The sequence below is a fragment of the Atractosteus spatula genome, chromosome 8 (genome assembly GCF_055471065.1).
Source record: "Atractosteus spatula isolate fAtrSpa1 chromosome 8, fAtrSpa1.hap1, whole genome shotgun sequence".
Classification (NCBI taxonomy): Eukaryota; Metazoa; Chordata; class Actinopteri; order Semionotiformes; family Lepisosteidae; genus Atractosteus; species Atractosteus spatula.
Window position 1 is genome coordinate 9,055,346 of NC_142713.1, and position 22,509 is coordinate 9,077,854.

At 37.4% G+C, this 22,509-nt stretch overlaps 1 protein-coding gene across 2 annotated transcripts in view; it reads left to right on the forward strand.

Moving 5' to 3' along the window:
* Positions 1-22,509, forward strand: part of LOC148829164 (ELKS/Rab6-interacting/CAST family member 1-like) — a 348,267-nt gene that overhangs the window by 290,437 nt on the left and 35,321 nt on the right. For both annotated transcript variants that reach the window (XM_088923624.1, XM_088923625.1), the window contains one exon: positions 4,239-4,340. In XM_088923624.1, the coding sequence (XP_088779750.1) occupies positions 4,239-4,340 (102 nt within the window). The remainder of the gene's footprint in view (positions 1-4,238; positions 4,341-22,509) is intronic.

Sequence of the window (22,509 nt, forward strand, 5' to 3'; positions counted from 1 at the left end):
TATAAAAAATAATTTTTAACTTGAATTAACTTGAAACGTAACAGTAGTGAAGTACACCAGCTGAAGAAAATACTATAGTATGCATCCATGATGGATTTTAATCTTGGTGATGTTGGAGACCAGTTAGGGATCAGCTCCCTGGTCATAACTACTAGCCCAGGCCTCACTGATATGTCTTGCTGCAGGATTTTGGCTGCTGATTTGTTCCAAATTGTTTCTCTACAGGGACAAAAAGCTATATGGGCTGTCTGTCTCCACAGCTGTGCAATAATGAGCCCTGAAGTTGGCAGCCGGGGTCTGTTTCGAGCTCCTGTTGCCATATCAACCTTTCATTTCTCTTTAAAAGTCAAATTTCGGAGGTGCGAATTACATTGTGTAGGTAGAGTGTGAGGTATTATTAGGGTTCGGCAAACAAGCCATTTGGGACACCAGAGGAATGTTTTTTTAATATATTTGTTTCATTTTATTTGAACTGTGTCTAAGCAGGGATTGGGGATTTAACGAGATGAGGAACTCTTACTCTCCCATTAAAAGGTTGAACATTAACAGCATTTATTTCTCATTTGTTGTGGTAGAGACCCCCTCTTAGGAGAAAATATTAGGGAGGTTTGTTTGAATTGCCTGCACCCTTAGCCCTAAGGTGCCAGAACAGAGTGCATCACTGGCTGCCCTACTAAATAAACATCTGCTGTTTCTCTGCTATAAAACCCAAAGAGCTAATGCACATTTATATCAAGTATTTAATGTCCGGAGAATTAGGAAAATAAGCATTTGTACCAATTGCTTTTGTGTGCAGGTGGCATGATAATTCCTCTGAATTAACTTTGTGATATCTGACAATACAAAAGTGTTTCAGTTTGAAGCTGCTGTCTTTGTGTTCTCTATGAAAGAGCCTTGCACCTAACAACCTTATTATCAGACGACCTGAGCTGCAGTAAGTTTGTCATTTTCAATTCTAGTATTTAATAGTACTGTTCTAGTAACAGTAATACTATATGATGATTAAATCAAGGCTATACGTTGTTTTTTTTAACAAAGCACTCAGCACTGAGAATTGAGTCGTTTTGGATGAACACATGACATCTTATGAAATGATGTACTAGTTTGGGGTAGGACATGTTATACTGTAAAAGTATACATTAGTGATGGTTATACACCTATCCCACGATTTACAAACATCCTTTACTAAGAGAATTATGCATTTTCATAATTTGTTTTTTGCAGTTTTTAAATGTTTTGTGCTACAATGAAAGCACATGCTTTGTAGTCAAATGGAAAACATCATTCTCCAACTGCAGTCTCCCACAACAGTTCCTCAGTGTGTCTGCATTCTTAGAATCTTTACGCATTTTATTCATTTTGTTAACTATTATACTAAGGTAAAATAGGGGAGTCGGACACAAGCAATTTCTTTGACTATTCAGTACTTTGTTAAGGTAAAAATAATTAATATTGGGTAATAAAGTTTAGATTTCAGTAATTTTCACATTTTTAAGGAATGAATTACATTCATCAATCAAGGGACAAGTGTATTAACAACGTTTGTTTCTCCTTTGTGCAGTTAACTCTGGGTATACAATACACTGGATAAAAGTAATGTAGAATGTGGAATTCACTGGGACAGATTGCATTAGTACAGGTTTGTCAATTGCCTCACAAATTTTCTAAACATAATAAACAATATTGAAAATGTTTCCTAGAATCTATTGCTATTCCTTAAGACCTAGTAAAGTAAATGTTGAATCCAGCTAGCATGGAGATCTGTTCAGAATATTCAGTTTCTTTAAATTGGTATAGGAAGAGCTCCCCTTCAATGTCTACAATGAGATTGAAGGGTCATCAAACGTTTATAAGAGTTGCCTTAAGTCACCTTTACTTAACTGTACCCCCATCTCCTATCTGTATGTTCTCCCTAAAACCTTGGCAGGTTATTAGATGTGAGCTTCCAGAATCTGGATATTAAAATCATTATAAGATTAATTTTTATCCATCCTTGTTTTATCTCATAATTCCTATCTAGTGAAGCGTCCCGGTTGTGAACTGAACGTAAGTTAGCTGGGAGTAGCTATTTAGATCATTAGCTTTGGCATTTTGGTTTCAGTTCACAAAGGAGACCAACCACCACTTTCTTCACTTAGTTTAATTCAGAATGGGCCCTAAAAAAGAAAGAAATGGGTTCCATTTCTGTAGGAATGGGCATCAGTATGATTAGGTAAATCGTGTAGTTGCTAATAAAAATCATACATGTCTACCATCGCACTGGCATTTAATAGCATGCCCTGTATGCCTTTTATTGCCAAGCAGTACTTGAGGATGTGGAATGATTTAATACACTGTGATTCTTTTGCACATGACTGATTGTAAAAGTAGCAACTTAAAAGAAAAAATCTGAAAACAACCCTAATCACCAGATTTGTCTGCGCTTGCACTCCAGGCATCCAAAGTGGAGCTCAGAAACCTCAAAGGTTGTTTTGTTTGCTCCCACCCCAAAAAAAATACCCTTCCTTTGGCATCAGCTGACTACATGCATTTATTCCTTTGACGATGAAACAATCTTCCTGGGCTGGCATTTCTTTTTTTTTTCCACATATGCCGACATTGGTAATCGTTGAGAGAAGTTAATAAAACAGGTTGGAAATGAAGTGTTTGAGAACTGTAGTCATCACCACCATTATAAGGGAATAGGTTTCCTAAACGTTTCTTTGTGAATGTGAAAGAGGCTGTGTGCGCAAGGGCTTGCTGGTGCTGAATTCTTATGTTTTTGAGGACAGCTTATTGGAGAGCTCCACCACTGTGCAATCTCAGAAACGTCCTCCTCTAGGAGGCGCATTGCAGTGCGTTGTGAATAACTTTTCAACTCTCTGCACCTTCCTTTTTATGTTCATTTTTATAAAGACATTTAGGCAATATTTTCTGACATCTGTCTGCGTGCTGTATCTGCTTTTTTTTATTTTGCCTACCTAGGTGTTTTCAGGTCACAAGATCCCCTTTGAGCATATTTTTCAAATCTTTCTCGGATCATGCTTACATGATTGTTAAAACCTCCGCAGCATATTAAAACGCAGTCTCCTTTGCTGGAGGAGAAACAGGACATTGCTTATAGAAATGTGCTGGTGAGGACCAGTTGAACAGCCTTGTAAGCAGTGTCTTTGTGGTCACACTTGAGAATCCCTGCTGGCTTCTGAATCTTTCCGAAAGACTGTCATCGCGTCCTTAGTGTGATTAATGTTCAGAGGAAGTCAGTGGTCAGACGGCTCTTGTGGCTGCAGGTTTTATTGTGGGGATAACAGTGTTGTAAGAATGTAGGCCCAGTGACAAATCCCTTGAGCACACTCACAGTTCAGGTATGGGCCTGTGCCACAGAGCTCCATCACAGGTTCGCAAACAGCTCACTGTCTGAAAAACCTTGTTTGCATACATTTCCTGCTCTGTTGGTGTGAGAATCATTCCATCATTACCTTTGTACTCCAACAGGTTTCAGCCCTGGTCTAGTAGGAGCCCTGTGTATTCTGGTCTTTGTGTCTGCAGTCTCAATTATTAATTGGAGTTTCTTTATCAGACCAATTCATAATTACATTTTACTATTAATATTACTACTAGGGTTAAGGTGACAGCTAGAGTATTTTGGAGCAAACTTGAAATACAAACCCCAAGACACCAAGCTCCTCAAAAACCAGGGGTGAAAACTCCTTTGTTTCAAACTATGGAGTGTTGGAGTGTTATCAAAATGTGAGAAAAATAGAAATAATGCAACTGAGATTTATTACAAATTAATAAGGACATAAGCCTAAAATAAGTAAATGAAACAATGATAAACATTTTCTTTAAAGCACAGTGGAAAACTGTGCACAGTTTGGTTGAATTCTTCTGAAGCTCTGTTGGTCCATCGGTGCATAGTCTGGTTAAAAATGTAAAATGGACAAAACCGTAGTAGTATGATTTGAAAAGCTTTTTGCCCAGGGTAAAATTTTGCTCCTTTCTTTTCAACTTTCTTAAAAACCTTTCAAGAAAAAATTATATTTTTTTATGATGTCCCTTTCTGGACTTTACAAATTCAAATTAATTTTCTAAAAAACAGAAATACTTTGAAAGACATCCTTTTATGGAAAATATGCTTTTATTACACTGTGATATATTCCTGTTACAGCTCAAAGCCATTGATTCCGCTGTAACACTAATTCACCACAGAAGGACTCAGTGGAACTGACCTCTGTCTCATCTCCTTTTTTGTCTTTTAGACACAAAACCGGATGAAGCTGATGGCCGATAACTATGAGGACGACCACCTGAAGGCCTCTTCACATTCCGACCAGACTAATCACAAGCCCTCTCCAGATCAGGTACCGTAAGATAGTGTCAAGGTTCACTGCTTGAGCCAGCGAGAGACTGCCCATTGTGGTCTCACTGTAAGGCCCAACAGAAATACAGCAGTTTATTGTGTGCGATTATACTGTATGTCCTTTTTCCAGGTGTAAAAAAGCATTATTTCATGGTGGTTAGTCCTCCAGCATTCACTTATTTTCTTTTCGCTAAAGGCTTAATAATCTTTTACAACAGGACAGTAAAGTATGAATAATGGGCCATTGCATCTTTCACACCTAATAAAATAAAGTGCACACTGCTACATTTTTATTAGTTTTTAACAATAAGATGAAAAAAGGTTCTTAACTTGGGAGATATAGGAACATTTACATTATAACCACAGTGTCTTCCTCATTCATTTTTGGAATAATGGTGCATGTTTTTTGTTTACTTCCATCACTTACTGTATATTCGAAGGGCTATATTTATAAAGCTGTGCTGTTTATTTAAAATAGTGTTAGAACAACAATAGGAAATAATTTCCTATTGTTGCTAAATTAAAACAAAGTGTTGAACTTGCTATAATAACTCTTAAAATAACATCTAGAAAAATGTATATGACACATTTCCCCACTTTCATCTTATATTTAATGGGGCAAAAAGAAAGCAGCGCATGTAACAAAATTAAGGGCCCTAATTTTCACAGGTACACTAAAAGAAAAACTGAAGTCATATAGTGTAAGGTTAGAATCTAAAACTGAGTTACAGAAATGCCTTGCTTAGTGCTGAGGATGTATTCAAGAGGAAGCATTGTGGGAATCAGTGTTAACACAGGTAATTACCAAGGCTTCATTGGTGTATCAGTAATGGCATTGCTGATATTTATACCACAGAATGTAATTAAAAATCCATTATATAGGAGTTTGTTAAAATTATAGTTGCAGAAGAAAACAAATCCACTCAGAGCTTGTGTAGATTAACCACGATCTGCCTTCACTCCTGCTAATAGGAGGAGCTACTGTATATCTGCCAGGATGAGCTAGGCTTTGGCCATCCTGGAGAGAGACTTATTTTTGATAAGTCTAGTTTTGAGCATTCTTTTTAATGTGTGATTACAAATGGCACTGTCCATAAGTTAACATACATATCATGTCAGACTATCATTGGCTGAGAGCTTACGTGCTGTTTTTAGCACTTAGCTTTACATTTAGTCTTTCACACAAATAGTGACAGAAACTCAACTACAGCCTGCGCTGAGTGGGTGCTTCTATCTGCCCTGTGACATTCTGCAGGTGTATTTGGACTAATTTAACTAATTGCCAAGACAAAGACCACTATGACGAATAAGTTCTTAATAGAAACAGCACTAAGTGAGGCATTGCTGTATTTCTTTAAGACATCTGTATCAGAGACGTTTATTTATGAAGTGACATGATAAGCTAACATGAAATGCAGCTTACACTCTCTCTTTCAAGGTCATATAAAACAAAATACAGAAAACAGTGAAGCACACATAATATATTACTGTATATTGTAAAGTCATATACTATTTTAAATTCCGATTCGCATTTTTTGTCAGTCCATAATTTTATTTCCTCCAGCAGTGCGTTACATGGGTCACATTCTCTCTTCTGGCTTTTGTTCCAGCTGAACTCTTTCATTACAAAATTAAACCCTAAAACTAACATTGTCTTTAATTGAGCCTCTTCATTTCTTCTCAACTGTGAAAGGGAAAGAGATTTTAAGTTACCTATATAAAGTTCAGCAACTTTAAGTGTACCACTGCTTGCAAAGTAAAATTATTTAAAATGTAAGTAAAACAATGACCATGAGTTACCTGTTACCCAGATATCTTGGGTTTAACAAGCAGTGCCCAACACTCTGCTGTCTCAGCTTTTATAAAAGTTAGTTCTAACCACATTTTGTCCTCTATACCGTATATAGTTGATCTGATGCATACCTAAATTAACCATCTTAACCTTCTGGATGCTAACATTGTGAGGTGGAAGCATGATGTGCCAAGATCCGAAGGAGAACTGCGTCTGCATTCAGCAAAATGAGATTACAAGATTCCATCTGTATGTGACAGCATTTCCCACTATTTCCCTCACACACTAGGGGCATCAACCCATTACTTTTGAATTAGGTCCAGATCCCAACCTGTTATTCCATGATGCACTATAAACCATGAAACCGAGTTATGTTGGCAATGCTTTATTTTGGTTTTAAATAATTTCATATGCAGTTGCATATTTATTTTCACCTTTGGTGGTACAATATGATCAGTTAACATTGAAATAAGGAAAATTGAATAATGTGAAATGGCTGTACATTTACCATAACCGAGATTATTAACATTTGTATGGGGGCTGTATGATGGCATGGGCACTTAGTGCTGCTGCATTACAGCCGTACAGCAACACATTCTGGGTGGAGTTTGCACGTTCTCATATGTGTGCAGGCTTTCACCAGGTTTTCTTCCACCTTCTAAAGACGTGCATATCTAAATTATTCCTGCATGTATGCACTCCATCCTCTAGACTGGTGCCCCATGCGGGGTGTAGGGCTGCTTTATGCCCTCTGCTTCAGGAATAGGCTTCAGGTTACTTCAGCCCTTATCAAGGATGTCGTTGTCTGTTGATGAATGGCCGATGGGAACCTTCATGTGCTTAGAGATACGCCTCAGTACAACTCACTTCCTCTGACGCAAATATATGGGAATTCCCTTTTTACTTGGTAAGGTGCACTTCACAACAAATGGCACTTTCACAGATTATGGATGCGTTTATAGTACATCGAATTTGCCAGAGCAACCATTAGGCACAGAGGGCAGAAAAACAAAACTCACAAGCCTAATGGCTGACTTTCCCTCCAGTCATGAGAGACTGTGATGACCAGCTAGAAGTAAGATTCATTTAGTATAAGGTAATTGTTTTTTTAGTATTGCTTTTCCTGTTCCTATCCAACAAATCATTTGTTAAATATGAATTGAAATCAAAAAGGCATCATTTAACATTAATATGCAAATGCGTATCAAATTGCAATTAATGCCACACAAAATAAAGCATTACTGTTATTCAACATGGTAGGTACTTTATCTCAGTTTCCATGAAATATTATAAACTGTAGAATTTTCAGTGAAGAGCCCAGAAAACAAATGAGGCTGTATATCTAAGTTTGTTTTTTCAGTGCAGACATTTTAATTTCCTTAAAACAAAGGCCACAATGTGTGCATTAATTATGTGCAGTATTGAAGATTAGATTTCTACCTTTTTCCCAAGGAGTATATACAAAGTCAATGCCATCATTTGTAACTGTTTTTTTTTTAATTTTTTCATGATAAGTGAAGGCAGTAGAATGACAAACTAAGCATGATCTCACCCAGCTTGAGAATTCAAGGTTTTTACCTCCAGCCTTACATTCCTGATCAGTGAGTGATGTCATATTTTCCATGTTCCTGGAGGAATGGTTGCCTAGCTCCATTTTTCACCTTGTACTTGGGCAAGGTTTCCATGTCTATAGTTTGGGTGTCTATAGTTATCAATTACTGGTTATGGTTAAGGACATTATTCTTTAACGCGAACAAATCAGTGAGGTTGCTCTGTTTGGAAAGCTTTCTGCTGCCTTCAGTAGACGTCTACTTTGGAACACTTAATCTGCAAATATCTTAAGCTGCAGTTTCCTTTCTCTTTGACCCTACTCTGTTTGATGAAGTATTAAATGTGACACAGACTAAGTGCACATTATGCCCTGTGTACAGTGTTTCCGTCTAATCTAATTCCTTCTAACCAGACCACCACAAATTGCTTGTTTTTCACTCTCTACTGGTAAAGCCTTTCTGGGCTGTCTATTGAAAGGAAGACTGCAGCTTAACTGTCTTTTCTCTTTAATATTCCAATGTATTACTTGTCTTACTAACCAACTCTTCTTTCAATCCCATGCTGCACTGGGCAAACTCTTGTCATCTCTCAACCAATAGGATGATGAGGAGGGCATTTGGGCATAACCAATCAGGTGCCCTCAAACACAGCCACTTTGTTCAGAAGGGTGAGCACCATTTTCTAAAACAAAGCCAAAATCACTTATTTCATTTATCCTCACCTCAATCCCCACCCTCAGCTCCCTTCCCCTTCAAATCAGATTTGATTGCTTTGTTGGCCTTTTGATTTCTGGAATTGTCAGTAACAGCTTTGTGGTGTGTTTACCTTAATTCATTTAGAAATTAGTATTGTGTGATCAAGAGGTTGCTACCAACCACAGATTGGTTTTAATTGATTGTTTGTGCCTTTGTTCAATTTTCCAGTATTTGACTTTGGTAATGCAATTCAGACCCCTTTCTCAGATTTTGATTCTGGTCCTGAAGTATTATTAATTTACTGTCTGGCACGTCTACCCAAAAAACACTTACATTTGTAGCTAAATATACAGCAAGGCATTTACAGTACTAGAGCAATCTGAATGAAATCCCTTTTTCAAGTGTAGAACAGCAGAGGCACCACCTCGGATTTGACTTTACAACCTTACAGTTAACTAATTCAGTGCCCACACCACTACTTCACATTGCTGCCTAAATTCATTGTAGTTAGGTGTGCTTAAAATGAATGAGAAGGTCACATTCTGTACTTGGTTAACCAGCAGTTCTATTGTATACGTAACTTTCAAAGAAAAAACACAATATGTTTAACACCATACCCATACCCCTTCAAAATCGAACTTCAGGAAAATGTCAGATGTATTGATGAATGTATTTCTTAAAAATACATTTGTGTTTGGTTCTTTTTTACCAAGTTATTTAAGAAATTTTTATCAGCATTTTTAGTTATATGACAGGGTCATCTCAAAGTCTTATAATGAGGACAGTGTCATGTGATTGTGCACAAAACAGATTGAGGCCTGCAGATAGAGCTAAGGATCATTCTTACAGAAGACGCCACCAGTTCAAATAGGATTGTATATAACATAACCTACTGTATAAGTGTTTATTGTAATATATCGCTTACATAGCAAATACTGTACTGTACTGTAAAGTTATAAACTTTGTGCTTTGTAGTTGATATTTTATATGGGTATTTCCTATGACAGTTATGACACTTCTTATGATGTGATCACAAATGATATGATAATAATTCTTCAATGTGTTGACACTTAGTGAAACATGTGAAGACCATGAGATTTGTTTTATTTGATGCTAACATTGTTTCAAACCAAAGTTAAGTTTTTTGTATGCTGGCAGCACATTGTATGAATATCACTTTCTGGTTCATGACAGTGGCTTGATATCTGTATTTGAATGGCTCTGAAAACATTGCCCTTGGAACTGTGACTCAGTCACTATTCTGTGAAGGTGGAGTCATTTATGAGTGTTTAACTGTTCTCTGCATTAGGAAAGTTAAACAGCACCCCTAATTAATCATAATTATATTTCATTCATTTCTTATTTAAGGCAGTTTTGCTTTGCATCATGCCTGGAAATGGCCCATGGATTTTATCGGTATCTTTGATTGTACTTGTGTTGTTCTCATATCTATTGACTTATATGTATATAACTTATTATAACTTAATAATAATACTTGATAATTAATACATAATTAATTTATAAACGTTGAAGACTTGTGTCTGCTAAGGAAATAAGACTAGTAGTGGTAATTAATGGCTTCTGAAATAAAGTTTTGAGAGTGTCTCCATTTTGCCTTTGTTTTGTTTGAAGTGGGTTTTAGTTTCTTTGTCATTTTCCCTCAGTTGTGTCCTTAGTTTCCTGATTATGGTGCACCAAGTACAGCCACACTGGTTTCTGAAATGGTGGGCTGCTGTCACTCACATGGCTGCCCTTGATTTTCCAGTATTGTAGTGGGAGGATTAACCATTTCCAAAGTGGTCGAAAACCCTAGTCATGGAAGAATCCACAGTAGAAGGAATATGAGCTTCGTCGGGTGCCAGAGACATAATGATTTCTATTTTTGAAGTCGTTGAATCTTGGAACATTTGGTTGTATTTTATAGTCCACTTAATTTTTCTTCAATTAGATTTTAGATGCTTAATAGAGTTCTAGCATTGTAGCCACTGCAGTGAGGAATCAGAGGCTAGTGTTAGTGAGAATAATTTGTTTTAATTGTTAAATTTACGCGACTGTAAGCAATGTAATGTAAAACTTTGAAATTATTTTTTTTAATGGAAGAGGATTTTATTAAAAGTACAGTTCATCCTGTTGAAGGCCAGCAAGAAGGGCTAACAGGAAAAACATGAAAGCTGAAAGTAAAATCTTTGAGATTGTGTTCATGTACTAGGGGGTAGCAGAAATATATTTATAAATTCTAAATCTTTTTTTCTTGTTATTTTGAATTAGAAAGCTTATTTAATTTATTCAGGCCCTAGATTTTTCTTTTGAGGAGGTGGGTGGCAGGTTGTTGGTAGGAGTGACACTCGGTAAAGTGTATGAAAATAAAGCATTGTTTCATGAAGGATATATGCTTGTTTTACTTCATTGAAAAAGGTAAAAAAGAATTACACAATGGTAGTAGCTGAAGTGTCTGTATGCTACCCACCAGAAGTGAAGCACTGAGCCATTCTGCAGAATAAACTCAGCTCACTGCAAGAGCCAAAAGCCAGGGGAGCTTACTTAGGGAAAGCCAATCTGCTTGTATCTTGCTTCCTTTGTACATAAACCGGAGTTCCCTAAGGGGGAACATCGGACCCTGCATAGCAGGCTAGCTGGCAGGAATAAACAGTACTTAAATGTCATTATCTGGTAGAATTTAATAAACTGCGGTTATCCAAATAGCTCTGATACTTGAAGGCCCTGGGTTTGTAGCCAGTTTTGTCTTCTGTCGGCCTCTTCAAAGCTCTCTGCCCTGTGCTGGTAGAGGTGAGAATGAACAAGCTGTCAGTCAACTGTTATTACTGGTTTTTATCTCTACTGCTGGAAGAACACTCAGATGCACTTCATATAATCTACTCTTTTAGGCATTTCATCTAAATAGTAAAAACAGTAATGAAAAACTAATGACAGTATTATTTTTATAAGGCATACATAAGTCCTCAGAAGTCACAGAAAACAATTTAAGAATTCTAAACAAAATGTAAAAGATGTTTAGTTCATATACATGACAGTTAAAATTAAGGATAATTGGTTAATCTAACACCCTTTTTCTTTTTTCAGAAGTAGGTCATTAATATTTAGACCTCTGCAGTTATAGACATATATTTCTGCTCTTTATCTAAAATGGTTCTTTGCTCATTTATTATTTGTTAAACTCTACTCATCAATTATCCCTCTTATATTTATATCGAACTCATTTCATCCCAATGGGCAGAACTGAGTGTGTTGTATTTCATTAACTACAGTAAATCAATATACAGGTGCCAGTAATGAGGTCTTCAGCAGTCTAATGAAAGTTAAAAGTTTGAAAAACATGTTAAAGTTGTTAAAATATAATGGCATAGTTTCTCTTTCTGAAAATTTGCGGTGAGAGATACAATAGCGTGCAAAATCTTGACATTAGCAAGTCAGCCTGGAGTTTAAAATGGGTACTATACATGAACAGCACATCTGTTAAAGTCATCATTGCAAAAATTACTGTAAAAAATCATTTGGGATTTTGAAATGAAATTAATTTTTTTCTGTGACCATAATGCCCAGGACTGGGTTTCAGCAATATTTAAATATCTTTAATGCAGACCTGTTAAAAGACACAAACATGCTGTTCCAAAATACGGAGTGCCAGACAAGTAGAGGAAATAGGTCCGTGATTTTTGTTTGGTTTTCTGTTCTGTTTATTTTGTTGTATTTCACTGGGATTTCTTGGTTGTCAGGTAATGAGTGTGGGACTGAGACTAGATTCCAGCCCTGTGCTACAGAAAAACAAAGTTATTATCAGTGCTTTTAATTTTAACAAATCTGTGGCTGATATTAAAGGCCTTGGCCCACCTGCTTCTGTTCCTCTCTCTGGAGAACTATGGTTGGTTTGATTTGCTGTGCTGCAGTCACACACACATGGCTGGGTCACACCACATTTCTTCACATTTGGTGGATCTGGGATGAAACAGCAGAGGAGAGTTTAAATGTAGTTAGTGGCACTTCTCATCTGACTGTTAATCAATGGTTATGGTTGTTGTTCCCTTTCTTAAGCTCGTAGTTAAAGTTGCAAAAGGAAAGATTACTATGTATACATCTTTTGCTCTAGATTGTTTACATAAACACTTCTGTACACGTTCGTCATATGTAAAGCAGTTGTGACTAATAAAGCAAAATGTTTATAGCTTTGGAGCCATAATAATGACTCATAATCTTTCTAGAAGCCTCAAGGAAATATCGCTTCAGAAATAAGTACTGAAAGTCATTTTTAAACTGCCTAGAGCCAATACAGCTAAAACTAGTATTGTTTACTTGATTTTAATTACGTATATAGATGTAGTATATTATCTGATTCTGTGTTATTAAGAACATAAGAATGGTTACATACTTGGGTATCCCATCCTGTTCCTTTGGTTTCTGGTAACTTAATTGTCTTTCAGTTCCACCTGTCAGTTTCTTAAAGAGTCTCACAGAGTCAGATGCATCTGCAGGGCTAGTGAGTTCACTCCCAAAATCCTCTGTATAAAACAGTGTCTCCCATTTTGGTCTTGAATGGGCCTAAACTTAATTTTGTTCCTGAATCTATATTGGACTTGCAGTCCCCTGAGTTGACTTGGTCAACACCTTTCAGGATTTTGAATATCTGAACATTGCCCTTGTAATTAGCTACTGTATGTTCCAGACTAAAAGACTAGATGCTTCCTTATTCTGTCCAAGTAAAATATTCCCCTCAGGCCAGGAATTAGTCTAATTTCTGGCCTTTCTGTTGCCTGCAGACTAGCAATATCTATCCTTTAGTGCAGAGTACAATTGTACAAGTGAGATCTAACTAATGAATTGTGTAATTTTAAATTTTATCATTGTTTTTAATATTTAAGGTATGGGAGTCCATCAGAAGCTGTAAAGTTACAGTTCCTTGTTAAAGTATAATTGGCAAGCTTTTCGTAAGTTTTTATTTACCTTGATGGACCGAATTATCGTATCACTCATTTCTACAAATATGGTAGTGTGGAGATGCATCTCACACCAAAGAAGTGGGCTTTCTGTTCTCGTCTGAAGGTACACATGACTTCTTACTGTTAGAGATCATTTAAGGAGTATTTTGATATTATGCCGCAGGGATAGGAAAGGGGCCACAAATGTTCACTGTTTTTAATTTAGAAGAATTTAAGGTTTTCCATAGGTTTTAGGTGCGTTTCCCAAATTTCCATGTGCAATGGGTTTTCCAGCAGGAATTACAATCACATAAAACTGTAGGGTGATGCAATAGTTACGCATGTGCAGAAGCACACATACACATGTGGACTTCCATCAATGGACAAAAGTGAGTAGGTGTAAAAACATCCAAAAATAAATTTCCAGGATTCTGGAGTGAAGGCTGAGGTTTGGTTCATCTTTATGCTGACCTGCAATGTATTGGCCTTTGAAAAGGGAGCAGCTGTAATAGGAGTGCTTTAGGTCTCCATTATGTTGGGGTTAAGTAGGGTCATTGGTAAAGTATGGAGAAGCAGCACGTCTGTGGCACATCAAAAAATTCTGCCTCTTTTTTCACTCAATTACCTGGGTGTCGATATTACAGCTTCTGCAGAGCCCCGTGTCTATCCGCAGCCATGATCTATGCAGGGTGCGCTACTGAGGTGAGGTTATAAATAGTATTGGTCAGCGTTCAGATGTAGATCATGTGCTTCTGAATCAAGCTGGTTTTTCTCTCCCTTCCACTGCCCAAAATTAATTTCCTCTTCTATACCACAGAAGTGATCCATCACTCACAATCCTGGCCCTTCTTCTTCCAGGCTCTTAGAACAGATAGAGTGCAGCTTTGGCTGACCGCAGAGCACTTGTATGTAAGTACTTGAATGAAAGCTCCTAATATTGCTATAAAATCACAGATTTGATACTTTCCAGGGTTTTGGAATATCAATACAGCATTATTATTCAAATTAATGAAAAGTTTCAAATTGTCTAGTTTTAATGGACAGATTTTCCAAAATAGGTTTTAGTAATTAAATTTAATGTCTCTGGAAAATTTAAGAGCTGGCATCCTGTTTTTTAGTCTGTTTTGGGCACTGCAGAGTACATGCGCATGGTGTTCTACAGTGCATTTTCGATTGGGTCCTCTGGTTTGAGAGTAAAAATAGTTATACAGAACCACCATGCTACCTGAAACACTCCTTGATGTTGCCGAAAAGGTTTGACAGTGAGTTGTGTGGATCAGTAATGACACTTCAAGCTAAATCAATAGACCTCGTGAAGTGACAAGTGTTTCATACAGTGTGGTTTCAAGAGGTCATGTCACAGTGTTTACTATCTGTTGCCCATTCATGACATTCTCTAAGTCAGGGATGGGCAGTCCTGATCCTAGAGGGAGGTTGTCTTGGTCTGTTCAGCAGCACCCTAAGGGCAGCGAGCAGCTTTTAAACTTGTCTAGTTAAGCCAAAGTTGGTTTTTATATTTTAGGGTTAGAAAGAATCAGAATTGATGAGTGCATTTCAATCCACAATGAAAGTAAAAGGTACACAGTAACTTGTAAAACCTCCAATTTACATCACAAAATACACAAAATGTCCAGGTATACACAGCACCACATTCTGCAATTCAGAACAAGGCAACAAAACTTGTGGTGACTTGAGCTGCCTTATTACATTGTAAACAAGCAGCCTTCTGAATATATCTCTTTAATCCAATAGAAATATTTCTCTCGACTTTGAGACTGTTTTGCGGAAAAATATTACTTGTTAATGCTACATGCAGATCACATTGGAACACTTCCGAAGTGAAATGTCTGCCGCATAACCTGTACTTATTTGCTCGTACATCACATTACATTAGTCAGTGACAGTGACTACTGAGCTGTAAGGGCCACATCATGTCACAGTTCTTACAGACTCTCGCTCTTTAATATTTTTTAAGATTTAATAACCAGTCTGAGAAATTGGGACTGCAGTTCCCCTTTAAAAACTGAAATAAGTCAAGAGGATGGCAGCAGAGGTCTGGCGAAAGAAGGGTAAATGGCTTATGACAAGGGTTAATATTTTAGTTGTATCTGTTAGTTATATTTGTGTTAAATATGAGTGACACTTTATCTGGGAATTGAAAATTAAAATTAGATGGTGATTCTTTAGTTTGAGTGTAAAAGAAATCAACATATGCTGAAATTAGACCCTTTTTGTAATTTTCCATTGGCACAAATTTGGTCTTTGGTCTGAGAGTCGGTGGCAGACTGACAGGTAGCATGTGAGTCAGGCCCTCATTGCAAGAAGCAGAGCCTGGCCTCATAGAGGACTGGCACACACCAGCATTTCTGTAAGTTTCTGGGCTGGCAGCACTCAAATATTGAGGGCTTCCAGAGATACGGTCCTTCTGCCCACTCAAAGCGAAGTCTCAGAAACAAAAGAGAACACTCACCATTCAAAGCCAAAGTAAAGGCTCTTTTTATCTGTCTAATCAAAATGAAGAGGGGGAATGATTTATTTTGCTTTCTTGGAAAAGGCGTGGCTGTTCATTTACTATTGCAGTTTCAAACATTAAGGGATAATGTCTACACTTCAGCCTTTGATGCGGAAGTAACTATTCTTACCTCCATTTTTCCAAAACCACTTCTACTTAAAGCCAGACGCACTCCATGCTGGACGCTGTGTGGGTGCCAGGGGTCACAGATGCTTGGAATTTGGGATCAAGCTGGTTTGTAGGTTCATGAACATCCGGTTTCTCATTCTTCCTGAGCATGAGTGTGGTTTTGAGGTTTTGACGTTACTCTACTCAAGCTCAGTACAAATTTTTAGTACAAATTTAACAAGAACATCCTTTTTTAAAAACATGTACATAGCTTGGTTTTCTGGGATCTTAAAAAGTCTAAAATAGTCTCCAAATTAATTTTGTTTTCATGCTTCTTTACTCAGCGCTGGCAGCTGTCACCGTGTATGTCCATCATATATCTTGGTGTAACTTTTCCTTCACTGTGTAAATATATTGATTTTTCCAGCACTTTATTCATACTTTTTGCACTATGAAACTTGATAAAAAATGTTCAGTTTTTATCCATCCAGAGTCCCAACAAGCAAAGGGCACAAGACGGCATAATCTCTGGATGGGACGCTAGCCCATCACAGTGCAGGCATAGACATACACACAATCACCCCAGGGCAAATTTTTCCAGTAACCTACCAGTATGTGGTTGGAAACCAGAGCACCCAGAGGAAAGCCACGTGATCACATGGAAAACATACAATCTCCACACAGACAGCACCCCAGGTCTGGAATTAAACCCAGGGTCCCAGCGCTGCAAGGAAGCTAAAGTATACTAACCACTGAGCTTTTATGCCACCCTATTTGTCAATATATATAACTCTATTCAATTATTTACATTACCTTAAATAAAGGCATCACACACAGACGTGAACAACATATTTTAACTGAATTGTAATTCCTTTTACTGTAAGAAGGGCAAGGATGGCGTGCAATATTGTTTTCTTACCAATTGAATGGCAAAAATATCTGAAGTAATATAACATCATTTACTCACGCAAGTGAGGACAGACATTCAACAGCTGCAAGCACAGAATCCCTGCTGCACTGAATTGGAGATGACATTGACCTTAATGAACAGACTACAGGTTTAATAAGCTGGTCAGGGTGAGATCGATGAACCCAATACGAGAAAGTGACTTGCAACACGTGGCGGTGTGTTTTTCAGAACCAGGCTTTTTGTTTCGTCCTTTCCATTCTTGGTTCCGTCTCTCCTTTCTTCTGGCCAGGCTTCAGGAATCTGTGCAGTTAGCACGAGGACCCTATAGTTTCGTGTTTATCAATCTGCATTTTAATAGGTTCAGTCTGAATTTGAATGCATTCTGAGCTGATGTGGCTTCCTAATTCAGATGTTAGAGCGAGGCTTTCATCGTAGTCAAAGTTCAGCTGTTTTCACTTTGTCGCTTGAATGAGCCTTTTTAGTGATGATGGTGCACAGACAACCAAATCAGCTGTTAGCAATGTACTGTGGCTATAGCTGTTCCTGCTTTAAACGCAATTGAGCACAGAGATTGGCACTTAACGCGGTTTTCCCCCGACACTGCAATTTTTTTCTTTTTTGTGTTGATTTAGAGTTATCATTTGATCACATGGGGTGGGCGTGTGTGTATGTCTGTGTGTCTCCCCTACAATGGACCTGCCCAGGGTGTACCCTTCCTTGTGCCCCTTGCTTGCCAGGATGGGCTCTGGCTCCCCCATGACCCTGATTTGGAAGAAGCAGTTAGAAAACGGATGTATGGGTTTTATCTTACGGGAATCAGCTTATTTGTTTTACGCTTTGTCAACAGGGCATTACTCAAAGAACACAACAAAATTTTCTTTCTCTATTAAGAAGCCGTCACTGTCTTAGAAAAGCAATATGAATGAATGGGTGATTGCAGATTACATCTATAGGGCTGGAAGATGGGCAATTATATATATATAATACATCCAAAAGGAAAAACTTTGCTTTTAAAAACTTGGGAAACAATAAGGATTTTTGGGAGGCTTTTCCACAGGATATGTAAAATAAAGGCAATATTCAGGGGTGCCTGTTAAAAATCAGCGCATCTAGTCCATCTCAGTTAACTCATCTGGAAAACTACTACTGCCTGGACAGCAAAACCTCATAGGGTCCCCTTGAAATTTAATCACAGATCTGGTCTCTGTATAAGACCCGTAGGGATTGCTGCATAAACCTTTATACTCTTGCTGACAGACCAAGGAAAATGTTTCATCAGCCCATGCCTGTGTTCTGACAAGGTGTCTGATAAAGCCAGGTAGACACGAGGAAGACTTTCCTTGTCTTCCAGAACTCACTGGCTCAGCTGCATCAGATAATGAGGCTTTTCCAGCTACAATCAAAAAAGCTGGAAAGATTTAGGGATGCCTGCAAAATCTCTTACTGCGGTCTGTAGCCATGCAGTTGAGCTGTGCAGGTTTTGCGGTACAGATTGCAGAGTTGTAATTGAAGACATCCTCCAAAACAACCCAGAAGGATTTGCTGTTAGTTCTGTTGTCCCATGGTAAAAGATATTCTTGCTTTGAGTGAAGGGACCTGACTACAAAACCAGTCTCTTCCCACTGTATTTTTCTGTATAATGCTAATAAACTCCTTGCCCGAAGTCAATAGCTATAATAACTTCCATATTCAGACAAAAGCAAGTCTCTGACACTGCAAATAAGCATGAGGTCTTATGAGACCAGGTCAGACTGACAGGAAGTCAAGACCTCCAAAAGCATGCCTCCTGAGTCCAACTATGATCTTAAATCTCAGCCGTCATCTTATTCCCTTATTTTCCCTCAGTTGATTAAGCATGGATGCTGTAGGAGGCATTGGAGTGCATTTGGATTTCATTACTCATTCCATATTGGTGTCCTGACAATGTAGACTTCAATACCCTGAGCATTGTTACCACCATTCCTGTGCAATATTGCAGACTTAACCTTGTCTGCATAATATTCCACTCTCTAGTGTTCTGTCTCTGTTACATCACTTACTGTCTTTAATACAGGATTAAAGTGATGGGGACGTTTTGATGCAATGTCATGTAGAGCATGCCTGTAAATATTCTCCATGACAAATTTTGTTTTATTTTAAATAAAGGTTGTTGGGTTTTTTTTTTTTAATACAGGTCAAATGGACTACCTTTTCTGATTGTAAGATTTGTGTTTATGTAGCAGAGGTAGGTAGGGTGGGTGTTCTGTCAGTTGCTGCCTGTCTGATGTCAGTCACACCTGCTGGAGAAACACCCTCCTCTCGATCTCAAAACCACAGAAACACCTTTAGCTGCTGCCCCCTGGCCCCCCCTGGCCCTTAGAAGCTCCTAATCTCCAGTCAGGTGACAGGCCATGGTGCTGGAAGATAGTCTTGGTAAACTATAAAAAAATTGGCAGACTGTGAACAATAAAAGTTATCTAAACTGCTAGAGCAATGTATGGTATGTGTAACTGTTTTGTGGAACGCCAATGCATGCTCTTTGTGTGTTCTGTAGGTTTTTCCTCTGAAACTCTGTCCAGCAGTGGGTTGATTTTTGTCTTTCCTGCAGAAATCCTTCATAAATACAAAGCCTGCTACATTCCCAGATCAATACTGAGGTACCGACCCGCTGTTTTAGACTTGAATTCAACTGTGCTATTCTCAGGTTGCACACTGTGTACATTATGCTAGGGAGTTGTGATACATGGCCGAGGCACAATGAGCATGGAGACCATAATACAGTGAATAATTTAAGCAAAAAATAGTGAGGCAGGACAGACCTATGGAACTGCTGTTATAATGTGAATAACATTAGTACTAGTGTAGGCGGAATACACGTCTAAAGTCGATTTACACCTTTGAAGCAAACTTTCCATTTAATTTCCACCCCAGGGCTGTTTTCCAAAGTGTGCATTTTTTGTTGTTGAAGACTTTTACATGTATTTAACATGGCAAAGAAAAAATAAGTTTCTGTGTGTAATTATTGAGGACTATGTTCTTTTCACAGTCCTCAGTCATTATAGCTGAGGTCATTTAAATTGGTAAAAAGGATGGGTCATGAATTATCGTCAGTTTTGAAGAAGTAGACTGCCTAGAGGTCACTGCTGCTTTCATGACAGTTGAACACAGTGACCTTTAGCCTTTAGGCATGAATGCTTATAGCCTTACAAATAGGATAGCGCTTGCCAAAATAAGCCATTTTCCACATACACGCGATAAACTTATTTCAATTTGTTCACTTCACAGTGATAAAGAAATAGGAGTCTCATCCGGCTTAAGGCATGTACAGCAGATAAAAAAGGAAAACCTATTTCACTGATTTTTGTGATTCATACTGTGTAATGTAACATGAAAAATGCTCCTGTTTTTTTAAGCTGTGTAGGATCCTGTCATTTGGAGGCTTCCATTGTTTTGAGGTGTTTGCTCATGCTGTATTGAATCAGAAGATTGTTCTAACATTAAACTATAACCCATGATTTGTAACATACAACATTTTGTCATTTCAGGGTGAGAAAGCCCTTGAATCTGTGTGTAGTTGCATGATAGTCACTTACAACCTTTCCTGTCATTTATATTTGGATATTATCCAGATTTCTGTAATTTGTAGACTTTTTTGCTTTATGGAATGTAACAGTCAGCTTTATTAAAAATGATTACTGATGGAAAGGCAATTGGATGAGCCTGGAACATTTGAAAAGAGAATTCCTTAGCCTGGGAGGTTTGAAATGAAGGAATTTGTTTCCTACTTCATGAATCTTAATAAAATTGTACTGATTTTGTTTTCTTTAATATGTTTTTTAACCACCCTTGACATTTGTTTTACTTTTAAGTTCTCTGTCAGAGCTCTTTTTAAACCCATTTTGCTCTTAGGGTGCAGGCATTTAATTCAGCTACCTCTTTAGTGATTTAATTGTTTTATTGTAATTTAATGGTTGTAAAAATATTCCACATTGTAGTAAATTGTAAACCCTAATGCTTGACAACTTGATATTTACCAGCATAAAATGTTCTTTTTTCTTTTCAAGTCTTTTGAATCAAATATGTTCAGTGCATCTCATTCAGACTTCAGTACAAACCTATTAAATCTTTATCAGAGATTTCTAAATTTGGGGTATTCATATCCTGATTGCTCATCACTCTGATTAATAAAACTGCAATATTCCACACTGGGCATTTTAATTTCCTATTGATTTCTTTTTCTCTGTCACAGAGTATAGGTAAATATGGTTAGATTAGGAGTCATGTAAGGGTACAAGCTGCAAAGGAACACATTGATGTTGATTTTACACTGGAAAAAAACGCATTTCTGACGTAAATATATAGCTAAAACATTTTTCCGTCTTTCTTTTTGTTTATCAAGATGAAATTGACCTTTAGAATCGGTCCTACCCTGTCAGATCTTGCAGGTTCAGAACTACAAGCACTTGAATCATTGAGTGCATTCCCTCAAGTAGTTTGCTGTCCTTTTCTGGAAAATAAGTCTTATCAGATCAAGAGAGTTCCTTCACAAATTCATTTTCAGTGTTTTTTTTTTGCCTGTTTTTGTAATACGGACTTTAGTGGCTTGCATCATGATTTATAAAAGAAATTGGGCTGACATTTTTCATTATAATTCACAGAATTAAAGCTGTAGTTTCTTATTTCAATGTTAATTTTATTTTGTATTAGTATTTCACACACATCTTTTTTCTTATTTTGGTCTTGGTCACAGAACGGAAAATTGTTTATTCTGCTTCATCCTGGCATACAGAGAAATTTAAGCCACGAGATTTTGAAATGTAAATGAAAATATAGCAAAGTCATATGTAAGTTACATTTCTGCCTAACAACGTCTTGATATGCATATAATGAAAATTAGGAAAGAAAATACAGGTAGGTAATGATCATTAATCGTTTTTGCTGATTATAACATCAAATTGTATTAATTTTGTAATGTCTTGTTTGACCAAAGAAAGCAACAAAACCCCTTTGCAGAACTTAGAAAACTTTTTCCATAAATGTAACTTAAATAAATAACAAGGACTAATCTTTACGTAGATAATCAGTGGCTTGAAAGAGAAAGCTTCACATGTACTAACATTAAAACAGGAATGAGGATTTTAACATTGAATAAAATATCTTCTCCTCGAACAAAGGCATTAGAACGAACATCCTCTTTTTTTTCCTTTTTTAGATTTAAGTTACATGCACCAGGGAATCATTTTCCTAAATTGTACCTTTATTTTCAAAGATTTCAGCCTCCCATTCGGAGCTTAATGGTTGCGGTTCAGACTCCAGACTGCCTTGGCATCCATTTCATTGTCCTTTAGGATCTCTCGATTGAGAGTACAGTATATCAGTGAGGGTAAGAAAGCTGTGGCGAATATAGCAAAGGCATTCCAGTCTTGTTACTTAAAGAAGGGTATAAATTCACCTCACCTCTGTGTATTTTGCATAGTATTGCTATTCCATCACAGCGAAGGACTTTTATTTTTCATTTTTAGGCCCATCAGAAAACATATTTGAAAAGTGAAGAAGTATGTAGCACTTATGTTAACTAGCTTTTAAGATTGTTTTGGCATTTCACAGATTTTGCTCTGGGTGGCTTATTGTCACTTAGCAGTGTTGGCAAGCTGCTGAAAGAATTGGCCCCTGTAGGTCATCATTAGCATTT